The sequence below is a fragment of the Pyrgilauda ruficollis genome, unplaced genomic scaffold (genome assembly GCF_017590135.1).
Source record: "Pyrgilauda ruficollis isolate IOZ18807 unplaced genomic scaffold, ASM1759013v1 scaffold42, whole genome shotgun sequence".
Classification (NCBI taxonomy): domain Eukaryota; kingdom Metazoa; phylum Chordata; class Aves; order Passeriformes; family Passeridae; genus Pyrgilauda; species Pyrgilauda ruficollis.
In genome coordinates this window covers 5,611,835-5,628,415 of record NW_024525712.1, presented here as the reverse complement: position 1 = coordinate 5,628,415, position 16,581 = coordinate 5,611,835, and the positions used below count along the sequence as shown (strand labels likewise).

Here is a 16,581-nt window from a genome sequence, read left to right as displayed (position 1 = left end):
ATGAATTCAGCCACAAGAAATTGAGTGGGCTTCTCTCTGCAGTTAAATTTGTCTTACATAGTTTGGTTCTGTAAGTTGGGTTACTCCAAAACAACAGAGCATCTCATGGATTCTACCTGTAATTAGATCTTAATGCTTGCTTGCATGTGATAAAACATCACTTTGGGTTTGAATCAACATTTTAACAAGACAATCTTACGTTCTATAGCTGTTACATGCCACCTACTTCTGAGAAAAATTGTTTATCTGAGAACATGATTTCAGCATCACTAAAATTAATATGTAATGATCAAATCCAACTCTGATCCAGCATGTCCAGATCCCTCTGCAGAGCCTTTCTATTCTCCAGCAGATCAACACTCCCACCCAAATTGGTTTGATCAGCAAACTGACTGAGGGCGCTTTCAATGCCCTTGTCAAATAATTGATAAAGGACTGGCCTCAACATTGAGCCCTGGGGAACCTCACTAGTGACTGGCCATCAGTTGGATGGGGCAGCATTCAGCACCATCCTCTGGGCCTGGTCACCCAGCCAGTCCTAAGAGCTATTTAGCATTATAATTTTTATTTGACAACAACAAACAAACAAAAACTCAAAAACTCAAAAAAAAAACAAAAACAAAAAACAAAAAAAAAACCCTCTCCACAAACAATAGTTAATGCTGGGAGAAGCCTTTAAAAAAAAGGATAAGAAAAATTCCAGCTATACTTAATTTGTGATTCAGGAGTCCCTGATGTAAATCTTGTACCTCATAGGCCTTAATATATTGTTTTTGAAAAATAAAATTTTGAAAACATTTAAATTAACTTATATGAATTTTTTTTACCATACACAAGCTGTTTCATGGTATAGCTTTGTGTTGTCTAAATAACAGTAGATTTTTGTTTGTTTTCAGCCTGTGTGAGCTTTAGTTCTCTGCTGGAATAGACAGTGAATGATTGTACCTATTCACCTTCTTCATCCCATTTCTGGCTTCAGACCTCTACAAGGTCTTCTTTATCTAAAGAGAGCAATAGAAAAACAAACCTTTCTAATAAAATTAAATTGATTCCAGAAAAAAAGTAAGTACTTAAAGTAAGTAGAAGTAATGGCATCATTGAAACCCAGCTAAATTGATCTTTCCCACTGAACTACTTTTCTTTCAATCTTTTCTTGCCTTTTTTGACTTGTGATATTTTGCTCAACATATTAAAAATGAGGCTTATGGCTGTTGCTTCTATGTTGTTAAGCTGGAACTTCAGCAAAATTCCTTCTCTTGAAGTATTGTGCAGTTATATGTACTTTCTGCCTCTTCTCTTGCAAGAGTGTTCTTCGAACTTTAAAAGCCAGAAGAGATTAGAAACTAATTTTTCTATTATAGATTAGACATCCATACTAACAGTGTCCTTCACGCTTTGCTAGACCCCAGGATTGTCACTAAATGCTACAAAATGGTGTAATCTGCTATCAAAAATAGCTCCTGCAGCAGCACAGATTTGTGCTGGAAATCTCTCATTCTAATCCAATGTTTGTAAGAACTGATGATGCCTCAGAGAGCCTGGCAGGGCTGCAGGCTGTTACAGTGCAAATGTAAGTTATTTGAGATTACAGAATTGTGTCTGTTTCCTGTATCAAACATCATCTGCAATTGCATAACATTTTGAGTATGAGTTAATTTTTCTAAATACCATAGTAGGTTTGCAGAAATTCATGTTTGTGACTAACCTGAAATTCTATTGCTTTGGGATATTTCATTGAACAGAATTTATCTTTTATTATCAACTCAGAGATTTATTTTATAGGTCTTTAACTTTTAAGAACATAGATACAGCATTGGTCTTCATGCACAGATTTAAATCTTGAGAATAGATCAAATTGAACAAGTCAATTTAAAAGTTAATAATATTAATATGGTTAACTAATAAGGTTCACTGCTGCTTTTCTCAAGAGTTTTGTTTAGCATAAAGACTGTTTTATACTTGTCTTGTACTCCATGTTTAGACCATCACTGACCTGTGCAGTTTCACTGCTGGGCATGAAGGATGAAACCCTTTCTGCAGGAAGGATGGCTTAAGACAGACAGAAAATCTGGAACAAAGGGGGCACATTCAGCAAGAGATTCACTGAAATTTTCTGCACCTACCTTGCCAATATGCAAATCTCAGATTAAAAAAAATTAAGGCTGTTCTTGAGCAGCTAATTTTTACCCTCTTAATTCTCTTTAATCAGATTTAGATAACAAGATTCTGAATGAGGTCCAGTAAGAATAGGAATTCAGCTGTGTCTGTCTGTGTGAGTCCAGTGTAATTAAGACTTTGCACAAGGTTTAGCTAAAACTGTATTTGTGCTCAGCGAGCAGTTAAATATTCATACTCAGAAAAACACAAAATAAATGTGGCCACTCCATTTCTTCATCATAGACCAATTTACTGTGTGTAAACATTTAAGGCCCACTGTTCACAAATGCTTTAACTGCAACCAATGAGCAAATGTTAAGAACTTCATTCAAGCAAATCTTGATGTAGGTATGCTCTTTTTGAACTAAATGGGGAAGCTTTGATTTTTGACTGTGAAACAGCAAAGAAAATTAAACCTTTTTTTCACTTTAAGGAGGTCTCTCATCTCTCAGAAATTAAACCTGTGGTACTTGTGAAGTATATGAAAAAATACAGTGTGAGCTTTTTATTCTATTAGGTGTTTGGAATGGATCTGCTTTTCTCAGTGCTTAGCTGTGCCTCAGAAGAAGCCAATCTCCCTTATACTTTCTTATGTAAGGAAACATAATCTTAAAAGATTTACAAATTGGAACAGGATAAAGAAGTATTGCAAGTTTGACTCCTTGCCTGCAATCTTAAACCCTCCAGCCCAGTAGCATAAGCCTACTTTTCCAATAGAGGTCTGTTCCCCTTTGCTCTGTGCTTACTTCTCAACCATGTCCACTCCTCTTTGCAGTGAACAGGTTATGGATGACATTCCCACACCGCTGTAACAGCATCCTGGAGTTAGTCCTCCAGTCAGTTCACGTGTTCCTAGGTTTCCTTTCACCACCATGTAGCACAGCCTCCAGCTCCAGGATGCTCCCTGCTCCCACTCCCTGCTCACCTTGTCCCCTCTGGCAGCGATCAAACTCTGATCTTTGGCTCCACCTTGTGACCTCCTGGCGTGACCAGCAAAGAGAGAGTGAGGGAATCCTCAATACTAATTCCAGGCCTGATCTTGACCTCCCTGCCTCTATAGAACAATGGAAAAAAACCCAGCCAAACAGATTCTTTAGGTCAAACTACTGACTTTAAAAGAAGCAGTAGGGCTGAAAAGCGTAACTAAAGAAAAATAGCAAGGCTCAGAGAAAAAGACTGCATAAAAAGTGCTGGAAGGAAGTTGGTGGGCAACCTGGGAATTAGCATCTGAATTCCATATAGTCATTTTGGTAAAGCGCAAACTATAGAATGCATAAACTGGACACAGAGTTGCTTTTTTGTCAAATAAATTTGGAAAAAAAAATAATGAAAAATACTTTTTTACTGCAACACATGGCAATTTTATATATATATATATATGTATGTGTGCATATATGAACTTATTATCCTTCTCATTTTCAGGAAAATAATTCTGGTGTAAGAACTGACGACACAATCATATTTTGGTTCCCAGCAGGAAAATATAAACAAGTCAAGTATTAACGTCAGTTTCTGCTTTGTGGGAATATAACTGTGGCCAAAAAGATTTTGAAATATTTTGCACTGCTAAAGCTTGAGTGAGTACCAGTGCATAAAGCTGATAGCATAAACTGGGCCCCTGGAAAGTACTTGGCTTTCATAATTCAGAACAGTTACTGCCATCGATAAAGTACAGAACTGTGGAAGATAATCTCCTCAGCAGACAAAAGGTCAGACAATAAAACTTTTGCTTGACATTTTCCAGAAGAAATTCATCATATTAACTCATGAAATGTAAAAGGAAGGGGTGTTTTCACATTGAATTTCTATGGGGAATATAGTTTCTCTGAATATTTAGACTTGATTTCTTTTTTAATTTTGATAGGATATGGAGCTAAAAATATTTCAAATCTTTCAATTTCCAGTCAATATAGTGCATGTGAAAAATGATACCTCTTGGAGAGTTTATATATTTGCAGTGCTGTAAGAACTGCCAGAGTACCAGTACTGAAATGGAGAATGCAGCTCACCTCAGCAGAGTGGGCATATTCACTGTGCTGCTTTGATACCACAGTTATCTGTGGATAGGAGCATAGGCTGGGGTCAGACTAATTGTTATTGGTTTGGCCACTTTATTATCTTATGTGCAATCACTAATTTACAATCAAATCAGTCTAGTGCACAGAGAAGTTCAAAATGAATGGGGGTAAAATGTTGATGAATTTCTAAAGTATAGGCTAAGTGTTGCTGATATTGTGATAATGTATTATGTTATAAAATAAAATTATGTGTATCATTGTGCTAGAAGCTTCTCAAAATGTAAAAGAATGTAAAACAAAATGTAAAAGAAAAGTAATAAATAAGGAAGAGAAAAGGAGAAAGTGAATTACTTTGAACTTCAAAAAAACAGTCAGAACATGGTTGGAAATCTAATTTTAAAGTAAAATTTGCCATATACAGAAAATTATTTATAGTCTGGTTTATAATTAGAAGATGAAGGTATATGTGTTTTCAACCGTTATCTCTTCTTTCTCGTAGATGAAAGTTTTCATTATTTTGGGATTTTCAGCAGTTATGGCCTTCACAGCTGTTTTCTTTTCTTTCCTTCAAATAGGGAAAGACACCATCTTCGGTAAGTAACAGTAAAAATACATGTTTTTTCTTATGTTGACTGTTAAGCTGAAAATACATGGACACTGCAGACAGTTTAGCAACAGCAGTATAGCTCAACCTCTTTTATGTGCAAAATACACTATCTATCCTCTCTCAGAATTATTCCATGGAGGTGTTCTTTTGAATTGTAGTTTCATAAACTCAGTAAGTAAAACTTTGTATGTGTAGCGTATCTCAATCACTGCTTTGACTAGGGGTGATTTTACTTTCTTAGTGGCATTCTTGTGTCAGAGGACACGTTGCCAAGCATGATTGCTGGATTTCTTTCCCCATCTGCTAATCATCCTGGGCTAGAGGCATAGGATGCCCAGGATGTCCCACCTGGCACCCTCCTACTGTCCCACAAAGGTGCTTCTCTCCTGTGGATCTGTTGGCTGCTGGCACCCTGAGGGTTTTAGAGCATCTCAGATTGCATTATTCCTTATGTCCAAATAATGTAATCTTGTATTTTTTACTAACATTTGCATCTGCTCGATTTAAATCAGTTAAATCTAATAAACTAGAAGAGTAGCAGATACCAGACTGAATTTTAAAAGATATCTGCAGAAACTGATTTTACATGAAATTAGGGCAGGGATAGTGTAGTACTGCATTTTATTTAAATTCTATGCTTTGTCTCACCCCTCCCAAATGTATGGTATGTTCTAAGCCTGTGGTCCTGCCCTGAACCATCCTGTACCTGTAATCCCATTGGCCCAAGTCTGATTCCGCGCCCACTTCAATTCCCCTCTTAAGCTGTGCTAGTGAGACCAGCCGACCTCTTATCCTTTCTCCTCTCTTAGCCTTTTCCCCCTCTCTTAGCCTTCCTTCCCTCTTGCCCCTTTGCTCCCCTAGGCTCCCCCTCCTTCCTCCCCCCCCCCAAAACGAACAACAACAAGATAGTAAAAAAACAGGATTTCAAGCCACCATCTCATATTATATAACTGTGTGCTTGATTCGTAAGTTTTGGTGATATGATTCCCTAGGAAAGTTTCCACCTGAAGTTAGTGCAGAATCACAAATAAAATAAAATTATATGCAAAAAACTTTAAATTAAAAACAAATTCCCAAGCCATTATTTCTTATGAGAAATCATTTTTTGTACCATCACTGCAAAACAGGAGATCAGGTTTTCTTTCCATACTGGATTCTTTACTTGGAGCTTCCACACAAACTGTTTGGAAAGAAGTGGTCTAAAGTGACCACATTATGTTATACGTTAGTTAATACAAAATAAATCCAAGAATAACAGAATGGTTTAGGTTGGAAAGGACCTTAAAGATCATCTAGGTCCACACCCTCTGCCATGTGTGGGGATGCCGTTCACTAGAACAGGCTGCTCAGGGCCTCATCCAATCTGGCCTTCATCACTTCCAGGAACGAGGGATCCACAACTTCTGCAGGCAACCACTTCCAGCGCCTCACCACACTCACAGTAAAGGATTTCTTCCTAACATCTAATCTAAACTTGCCCTCTGTCAGTTTAAAACCATTGGCTCTCATCCTATCATATGTGAAGACCCTGTCCCTCCTTTTTATATTCTTCCCTAAGGCACAGGAAAGCACCAATATATAAAATATATATGGACTAGGAATAAATATATGAAATGTTATAGTACAGTAAGTGTTCTTCTTTTTATAGTAAGTGTTCTTGATCTGATGAGACAGTACAAGATAATATTTATTACTCAAGAACCACATATTTGAACACACAGTATAGGTACCAAATTCATACTTCTTAGAAGAAAGAGAGACAATGGAATTTAAGTATAGCAAGTGGATATTCTCTTTTACATCAGAGTATGAATAAATATCACAGGATGAGAAATACTTCAAGCATGCTATATTTCTCAGAGCTAAGGCCCCTAAAAGTAATTTTAAAATATGCTATATTAAATTCTAAAAGATACTTATTGTATGGCTTGTAAAAATAAAACTTGTTTTTTAACATAGACACAAAAATGTTCTCAGAAGTAGTGGAAATCCAAATGATATCACCAAATGAATCATCTGAATATTTTATTATGCATAGGTGAAAAAGAGAAATAACTACTGCTATACTTAGATACTGAAAACTTTAGTAGAGTATAATTTAGCCTAGGAGAGATTACTCTTCATCACACATTTCTCTTCCTTGAGCTGAGTGCCCTATTCAAAAAATAGATTATAGAAATAGCACAGACTGTACTACAAATAAAACATGCTCCCCTAAGATTACACTGTACATAAATGATTAATGATTGTACACAAATGATTGTTATTATTTTTTATTATTTGTTTTCTAATAAAAAAATGGGCTATCTCACAAAATTCAGATCGAAATAAAGCAGTTGGACTTTAAACATGACTGGTTCTTTTATTATAAAGCAACATGTATACAAAACAGGGATAAGCTAAGCCTCATAATAGCATTATACAAAATAGCACAGCTGAAGTATTATTATGTTCACATGGATCTTTCCATCAAACATAGGTGAAGAAATGAGAATAGGGTTTTCATGAACTGGCCCAATCCCAGGTCTTACTTTTGCTTGAATATGGACTTGAATTTATGTGGCTCAGACCAGCTCATATTACCTGAGAGGGAGGGTCAGGTTTGTCCTATCAATCCAAGGACAGTTTGATGAAAAATACATATGAACCTAAGGAACACAGCTGCATACAGAGAACACAACCTGTTCCAGCTGGACCTATTATGTTTGGTCTTATATGACATGTTCATAACTGGATTTATACTTCAAGCAAGGAAATCTAAATCCCCAAGTCTTATAAATTATGGAAGGATTTATTTACCACATGTACCTTGCCTTTTAGAAAGCTCAGAAGCCACAACACAAATTTCAGGAATAAAATATGGAATGGCTTTAAAGGGCAAAAATTATACCTTAATATTAGAAACTTGTATATTTTCTAATTGTAAATATTTTAATAAATATGTTTTTTATTAACATATTTTTTTTTCTTTCTTTCTTTTTGTTTTTTTTCCCTGTTGAGAACAAATTGAAGATAACTGCATTACCAAGGCTATCCAGAAGGGTTCTAGTCTGGTGGATTATGCTGCACATTATGAAATTAAAAGGTAAAAAAAAGAAGTGAATAATGCATTCAGGAAAAAAGCTTTCATAACAAAAAAATTTGATGTTGAACTTTCTGTTTCTTTGAGAACCCGTATAATAAAAAAATCACTGCCCCCATTATCTTTGAGGGATCTGTCTAGAGGAAAGTTACCCTGCCCATGGCAGGGGGTTTGGAACTAGGGGATCTCTAAGGTTCCTTCCAATCCAAACCATTCTATGATTATGCCACTGATAACCTGATCCAATAGGACCTTGTGCATTATCACCATATAAGTTGCTCTTTTAAAATGTGGGACAAAATAAATTACACAAAAATAAATATGGATGTTTTTCTGAACTAAATAGCTCAAAAATCATACTTTTGTGGACCTATTTTTGAACACATTGATTATGTTTTTCCAGTGCACTGAGACAGGAACAACTCCTATGGCATCAGGAGCCAAAACCCTGTTGCCTTAAATTGGACTGTTAAAGTGGATTTCATATTTCCCCTTTCATCTACAACAGATGCAAAAAAAGATAAGGGAAAGGAAATAAAATATTTGTCTTGTACTGTGGATAGGCAACAAATGAGGGGAAAACTTGTTTGTGCTTGAGTTACCGTATGAGAATGAGTTCTTTCAATCATTTGGCTAAATTTCTGTGCAACAAAAAATTAAATTCTCTCCAAAATTTGGAACACATGCTCTGAGTTTTACAGGGTAAAATCCCCACACTCTTGCACAGACTTTCCCTAAAAACTTATCCCTGTGATTTGAAAATGAGTCATGATTTGCAGAGCTTTTTGAATGCTAACTGCTTATATGGACAGAACTTGTCAAGAACTGTTGCCCCTCTGCATGTAGAGACTGAGGTCACTCTCAGCTTTTAGTGATAGTATTTTGGTGGAAATCCTGAGGCATTTAAAATTTAAAAACTTAAGTTTCAAGCTTTCAGTGGCTCAACTGACTCATGTAATAGACGGAGATACTGATATTTATGTCTCACAAGATATTGTGGCAATTACTTGGTCAATATCTTAAACATGATAAAAGCTAAGAGATGCTAAAGATAAGTGCTTAACAATGATTATTTCAATTAGGAATTGAAATTTTATTAGGAATAAGACTGAGACCACTTACCCCAGACACCAGAATATTATGCTACCTTTGAAATACTATATATGTGGATATATAGACTTTAAAGAGAAATGGTGCTCAGAAGTCCTATTGATGATTAAGGAATGGTCTTGGGTAGTAAATGCTGCATGAAAGCAAAGCCTACACACAGCAGTGAGTTGGGAGACCTCTTTTGTGACTATCCAGCACAATGTCTTCCTCTTGGTGCTGCAGGCTCCGCTCACCCCAGAAGTTTCTTTCTCACAATAAAGACTTGCCACAAACTGAGCTCTTGTTGTATGTCCAACAGAAGAGCAGTTTCTCTTTTAGAATTTTCCTTGCAGAACAAGGTCACAAAACAGCCTTCTTCTTTGCTTTCCCAGTGTTCTCTTCAATCAAAATATACCTTAATACCTTAAATACCTTAAACTTACAACACATCCAGGACAGACAGTTTTATTGTTATGAATAACTTCCAAAAATGTATACATTGCAAAACCTTCTGTATTTATCTCAATTGTAGAAAGATCCATGGAAGTGGAATAGCAACGCCTACCTTACTGCTGGCTTTCTCAAAATTTCCTGAACAGGAGAGTCAAAAGATTTCCCAAGCAGCTGAACGAATGGAAATGACAATTCAGGTGCTGAAACAAAAAGTTTGCCAGAAGCACAAGCGTTCATTGCATCCAACTGGTAAATACAGTATATTGACATTGGCAAACCACCTTATTGATTTGTCGAATGCTGTCTTTTAGATTAAAGTTCAGTTAAGTTCACTTTTATTTTATTTTTCACTTTCTTTTGTTTTTGAAAACACCTCAGATAGGTTTAAATTTTTCTTTGCTGGAGTGTGGGTGGTGTTATTATAGTTGAGGAGAGCAGTATTGCAGTATTGGCACCCTGTGAACACATGATTGTGTATTTGTATTGCCTATAAATCAGCCTGCATATCCTCAGTGCTGCAAGCTTCTTGTTTGCAGTGAAATATCTATCTTCCCCAGCAGTTTGGGTTTAGTGCTTGATCTTGTATCACACTATGGCACTGGCATTGTCAAACACACTTCCTCTCAACATATGCATATCCCTCTTTTAAAAAAAATATGTTCTCATTTCCAAAACTAATTTTATAATGCACTGCTGTTGCACATTTATTTCCAATTTAACTGGGGTTTTTGATATCAGATGGGGAAAGGAAGAGAAAGTTCAATATTGTCTAAGTGAAATACTTGCTGTTAATTAGATATGAATTTCAAGATGTCTGTCTGGTGTCTGCAAGGCTCAAAATATCAGAACCATTGATTTTTTTCTCCCCACAATTTAATTCTGTCACTTACACAAAGTGTTCTGTCTTAGTATTAGAACATTTTTTTCCAAGATATAGAAGCATTAGAGTGCTGTAAACAAACATAAAGCACTCAGCACAGTTATTATTTTATTTCCTTGCAGAAATATTTGGCTTACTAAACTAATGGGGCATTTGTAAAACTAAAAATATACCTTTATCTATATGTCAGTGCATGTATTTATATACACACACATATATACAGATGCAATTATTTTTGTGCTGTGTGATTTCAAAAGAAGTTCAATTTCTAAACTGCAGAAGAAGTGCACAAAGTTCTTGTTAATTTTCAGAACTGAAACAACGTTAGCAGAATGTGAATAGATATTGTACAGTCTATGTGCCACAACAGAATAGTTTTACATGAGTTAAAGAACTAAATTGACTTTAAATAAAACATGTGAGACTCTACCCAGGTAGCTCATAACTGGGGAGCTGGACTCTGAATATAATTTTGAACCTGAATTAACATAGAAGTACAGCTCTATCCCCAAATTTGGCACGAGTTACTAGTACACAATGACAAGATTATGTAGCCAGTTTAACAACCTATTTTCCCTCTGCTCACCCTACTGCCTTGTACAGGTTCTAACTGCTCGGCAGAACATGTTTTGAGCTGATTTGGTTCTTGAACCTTTGCTCTTTGTTTTTGTGCCTTAATATTTTGGTTTGAACAATGGACTAAAGCAGCTTACTTCAGAGTTAAATGGGCAAAACAAATAGATATTGGGACTGGAGGGCATGCATTAGCCAGTGGGGAGACAAGGGCAAGAGTTATATGTTACTTCTACCCTCATCTTTCATCATGTGATGATTGTAGCTATTTTGAATGTCAAGGGTTCTCTGAGTTCAGGAAGGATATTCATAGAATCGTAGAAAAGTTTGAATTGGACAGAACCTTGGAGACCCTCGAATTCCAGACCCCTGCCATGGGCAGGGTCACCTTCCTCTAGACCAGGTTGCTCCTATTTCATGGGTACATCCACCTCCAACTGGCCACACATACTTCAATACCTGCAGAGGTGAGAATAGATGTAAGCTCCCTACAGCTTACGCAATAGTGTGGCTTTGTCCATCATCAGATGCTCACTGGGAGTCCCATCTTGGATTGTATCAGAAATATATTCATAACATGCTGTCTACTGGTATAAAGGGACTTGATTTTACCTAGCATTCAAATTCCAGCTAGTAATTCTGATTTTCTTCCACTCAACACTGAATTCTATAGTCAGCTGCAGGGTCTTTAAATTTCTGCATTTTTCCAGTCACACATTTTTCTTATTTGGCATATACTTTTGTCCTTGAATGGCATTTTTACACCTTTGTTTTAAACACAAAGACCAGGCAAGTAAAGGACTACAACACAGGAAAAGAAGGAAGCAGAAAACAGGTCAACCTCAGTTCTCAGCTATTGCTGGATCTCTTTCTTTTCATTATCTATGCATCAGCTAATAAAACCAGCTCTTCCTCTAAGTCCCTGACACAGCCTCTTGCAGCACTTCTCACTAAGTGCTCTTTCCAAGGAAGAGGGAGAAGTCTGTAGATGCAGCTGACAATAATGCCTTTTCTACTCTAGCAGCTAAATCCAATACAGAAAATTTCTTGTCTGGGTTCTTCCTTTCAGATCATTTATCAGCTGATCTGCTCACTATGATTGCTAATATTTCTGGATGCCTGCCTTATATGTTGCCACCAAAATGTCCAAATAATTGCTTAGCTAATAAATATCGACTCATCACTGGTGCCTGCAATAACAGGTATGTATGATAAAAATTGTGTCCTGAAAAATCCTTCCTTCTCATTCTTTAAACCCAAGAAGCTGTGTTTACTTTTTCCAAGGGGGACTGGTGTTAATCTGTTAATTTTGGCATCAGTGTGGCTGTAAATGAGGTGACTGTGAAAGTTCCCAGAGGAAGAACTCATCATTTAAACTTTGGTTCACTATTTCTTGTAAAGAGGCTTTCCCTCTGAAAACTTCTAGGATTATGTGAGGAACTTTATATTTTGGGAGAACTGATTTAGTAGATGCCTTCTTCTATATAAAATGAAAACTTAATTCTAACCCAGAATTTATTTTCGATTGAATTAGATAAAATTATAGAAAGCAGGAAAACAATATTACTTCCCAAGGAGAAATATTTTCGTATTTTCCCACAACTGTAAGAGTTAGCAAGCATGAATCTAAAAATTCTAGGTGTTATTTTTAATTTCGTATATTTGTTTGTACATGTTTAGTGGCTATTTTTTATAACTAGTATCTACTTTTTCCCTAATCTATTTGGCAATTTTTCTCCTGCAAAACCCCACATAATAGATGTGCCTATCTTTTCAGAACCCTCCAATGCAATGAGTGTAAAACTGAGAATGAGGGCCCTTTTAAGTACAAGGGTAAACAATATTTGTACTCTGCAGCCTCTGGATACACAGACCTAAGGTCACAAACTGAAAGGTAGACTGTAAGTTTACAGGTGAAGTGCTACAGAGATGAAAATAGAAGGCCATTATCATTGTACAGGTTAAGGTACTCTGCAATGTGGCGAATAAAAAGCAGTACAATTCTGCAGTTTTATTACTCACTGAGTCTGGTTTTATGAGATTAATCTGTTTTGCTACATCACAAGTCATTTGCAAGGAGCATGCCTGGTAGACTCTTTGCTGAAAGGACACAACTTGATATGCATCAGTGTTATAAATCTAACTATGTGGATATCCATAATTTCCCCCAGGCATGTTCAGAGTTGCTTTGAATCTGAGCTAGCAGCTAGTACAATATTTGCACTGACATCTCCATCAGAGCTTGAATACATTGGCCAAGATTTGTGCTGCTGAACACAGACACATGGATGAAGCTCTTAATTTACAGGAGTGGGTGTTTAGTCTTTCTCCCTAGAGATGGAGAGAGGCACTCTGCTATAGGTAAAGGTAAAAGACCTTTTTCTCTTCAGTGACTGATAATGCTAGGATGTGTACAGGCATTTCAGTCTGATATATCTAAAGCTGGGTAGGGTAAATATGATTCATTGAGTCTGGTCTGAAGTCACTCTGTTCTACTTTGTATATTTTTATGCTTGTACCACATCAGAACATAAACCCACCACTCATATTTGGTAGTATTTTAGACTCTTTGCTCTAAATGTCTGTAAAAGGTGTAAGGCAACAAAAAACCCTCCAAAACCAATGGCATTGAAACCAGTGAATCAGATCTTATCTGAGTCTAAAAATTTGTGAGCCTCATGAAATACCTCTAGTTCTACTGAAATACATCAGCCTAAAAATCCCGTAACACTATAATGTAAATAACATATTCTGTGATGTAAGCCAGCTTCAAGGATTCCAGACATTAAATGAAATACCAGCCTGTGCTTTTCTTTGCTTTACAGCTTCCACTTTCAGGCAGAAAATATGTCAAGACCTATGTTGCATTTGTACTTTGGTTCACTCTGTTTGAATATATAGATATACTGTAGATCACAAAATTCTGCATTTCATGAGTGAAATTTAGAAACAAAATTTTTAGTGGAATGAATTGTGTGTCCACAATAAAACTATTTTAAAATCTATTTAGAAGGGAGCAATGAAATGCTTTACAGATGTTCTGCTAAATCAGTTTGCACTTTTGGGAAAAATCAGATCAATTGCCAAGGATTTTTTCCTTAGCACTGAGATTGATTTGTTTTAGTTTGCACTTCCTAGAACAGAGGTGTAGTAGAATAGCATAAAGAGGAGCTTTTATGGAGAATATCAACATAATATCAGACATTCCCATCAGAGTTATTATTCACTTTTTCTGGTAAGAGATATTAAGAGATTTTAGTTTCCTTTCTGCCTAAACAAGCAAAATAAAATTGCATTATTTTAAAATTAAGAATAAGGAACAGAAGGAAAATCCATAGAGTTTTTTTTCCCATTTTTTAATCCCAACTAGATAGCATTGATTTGCGTATTTTTTAATGTCTTGTACAATGAGAAGAATTCAAGGGTGAAGGAATTACAGGAATTACTAAAGGAAGGGACTCTCACAGTGCAATTACCTTCACCTAATCTTAGCTTTCAGAGGTAGTTATGTGTCTACTGCAAGGCTGCATCTTTGGCTGCTCCTGGTAGTGAGAAATAGAATGGAATGACAGGATGGAATTACAGGAACTGTCTGTCCTTCTGGCTTGATGGACAAGTTGTTCCATGACTACCTTACTTTTGTACACCTAATATTTGGGGCAAATTTTATCTGGGAGGAATTTTATCTGCAGCATTTCATTGCTGTGTCATTAACCATTCTCTCAGGTAAGGACCTGAAGCTCAGTCTGGAGGTCCAGTACCAGCAGAGTTAGGAGTGTGTGTGGCTCACCTAGTGGAAAGAACGGGCAATCCTGACTGAGTCCATTGACTTCCAGAAGAAGGAATTGACATGAGATGAGATGAGATGAGATGAGATGTTTCCTTTAGATTAGCTGCTTCACCTCAATGCAAGCTAAGTGTATGACTAGCAGCAGGCTTATTTTCCAGAAGTGTCCCATGTTTCCAGAAGTTACACGCATGATAGCTCAGCACAACATAAAACATCACAAACTCCAATTATTAAGTTGCCATATGGCATTCCTTCCATCTACTTGAAACTAGGCAGAACATTCAAATAAGATTCAAAAGATAAAAATCTGGACAGTAAATGGCAGCTTAAGATTTCTGGTTGCTTCTCAGGCAGCCAAAACAAAATCCAATCAATCCAATACAATTCCAGTATTTCACAAGTAAATGAAAACTCCCACTTTCCATAAACTGAATATATAGTAATCAAATTTGACTACTTTATAAAGCTGTATGGTAGCAAAATCTCATTATTTCAGCTGCCTTTTTAACTCAAGCAAGATTCCAAGACATTAACATGTTTAATGCAATAATAAAAAGGCATGTGAGAGGGGTTTTACTAAAGTAGCATTCCAGTGATCTGCTAAAACACAAAAGCAATCAGGAGACAAATCACTGGTTAAGCAGTTACATTAACATTTCATTATTTTTAATTGAGTGAAATAGCACTACACTATGTGCAGTATTTTATGCAATTTCAATAAAGGCAAATCAACTGTAACTAATTTGAATGCTTTATTAAAGCATACTTCAACCTTCAAGTGTGAATTATTGTTGATAATTAAGTGCATTACAGCACCATATAGCTGGCAAATTGAGTCTCTTCAGTGTGCTAGAGATCAATGAAATATTAATGTAATTGTTTAGTATCCTGATAGACATGTAAATGTATGCTTTAACACTATGTATTTCTACCAACATTCCAGAAACATTTCTGGTTCTTTATGGCTTACTTTACAAGTTTAGTCAACTGAATACATTGCAAAAAAAAAATTTCTTCTTTTTAGTGTTGTTATGTATTTAAGAGTTATGAAATATATCGAACAGGACAAGTGAAAAACAACCAACAAAACCAAATCCTAAAATTTCTAATATTCATGATAGAGGGAAAATTAATTGGGTCAAACCCAAAACTCACTGACTATACTAATGGATAGAAATCACCAAGAATCATTTGCTGACCCTCAAATTAAATATGACCTGATTCCTGACACCCTCTTACTTTTACATGTTTAACTACACTTTTTTACTCCCCTTCCCCCTTCCAGGTAGGCTGGCTGTGGGATGGCAAACTGGGATGCAATGGTGCCAAGATGTGCTCAGGCAGGTGACATTCAGAGAAAAGCAAGTTGTTGTGAGGAAAAAATACACTGCAGTTAGTGCTGACAGCCTGGCAGCATAGTTCAGTGCCTGGGCTTGTGCACAGGCCCTCCCAAAGGTGGACCCAAGAAACTGGTATAGCTTCAACCAGAGGCAGCATTGCCACTGGATTCAGCTCCCATCTCCTCAGCCCTGGCTCCTTTGGTCTTGCTAAATTATTTCTTCTCTATGACTTGTGCACAATTTTCATTTAAGTTTTCTTCACCTTCACACTGAAGGGTTTCTTCACATTTTCCTAAGTTTTTATTTCCTCTCTGTTGCTCTAAACAAACATCTTTTTAAAGATGCTAGCAAAGGCTCTTGAGAGTGTATCTGACTTTATGGGGAATGAGGACACTATCAGAAACTCACCTTCACAGCAAATATTTAAAAAATGTCAAAAATTTACCAACTTAGATTACAAACATGAGTAAAATAGTAATAATTCATTACAATTTAAATTTTCATTATTTTCATTTTGAGTAAAATTAATATTGGCATACGTGAAGAAAAGTAGTTTACACAGTTTCAAAGATTGCTACAAAAGCATCTTATT

General features: G+C 36.2%; 1 protein-coding gene across 1 annotated transcript in view; it reads left to right on the top strand.

Moving 5' to 3' along the window:
• The first annotated feature begins 4,674 nt into the window (after positions 1-4,674).
• Positions 4,675-16,581, top strand: part of TPO (thyroid peroxidase) — a 37,264-nt gene continuing 25,357 nt past the window's right edge. The window contains exons 1-4 of the mRNA XM_041477900.1: positions 4,675-4,768; positions 7,783-7,867; positions 9,486-9,655; positions 11,929-12,061. Coding sequence (XP_041333834.1) covers positions 4,675-4,768; positions 7,783-7,867; positions 9,486-9,655; positions 11,929-12,061 — 482 coding nt within the window. The remainder of the gene's footprint in view (positions 4,769-7,782; positions 7,868-9,485; positions 9,656-11,928; positions 12,062-16,581) is intronic.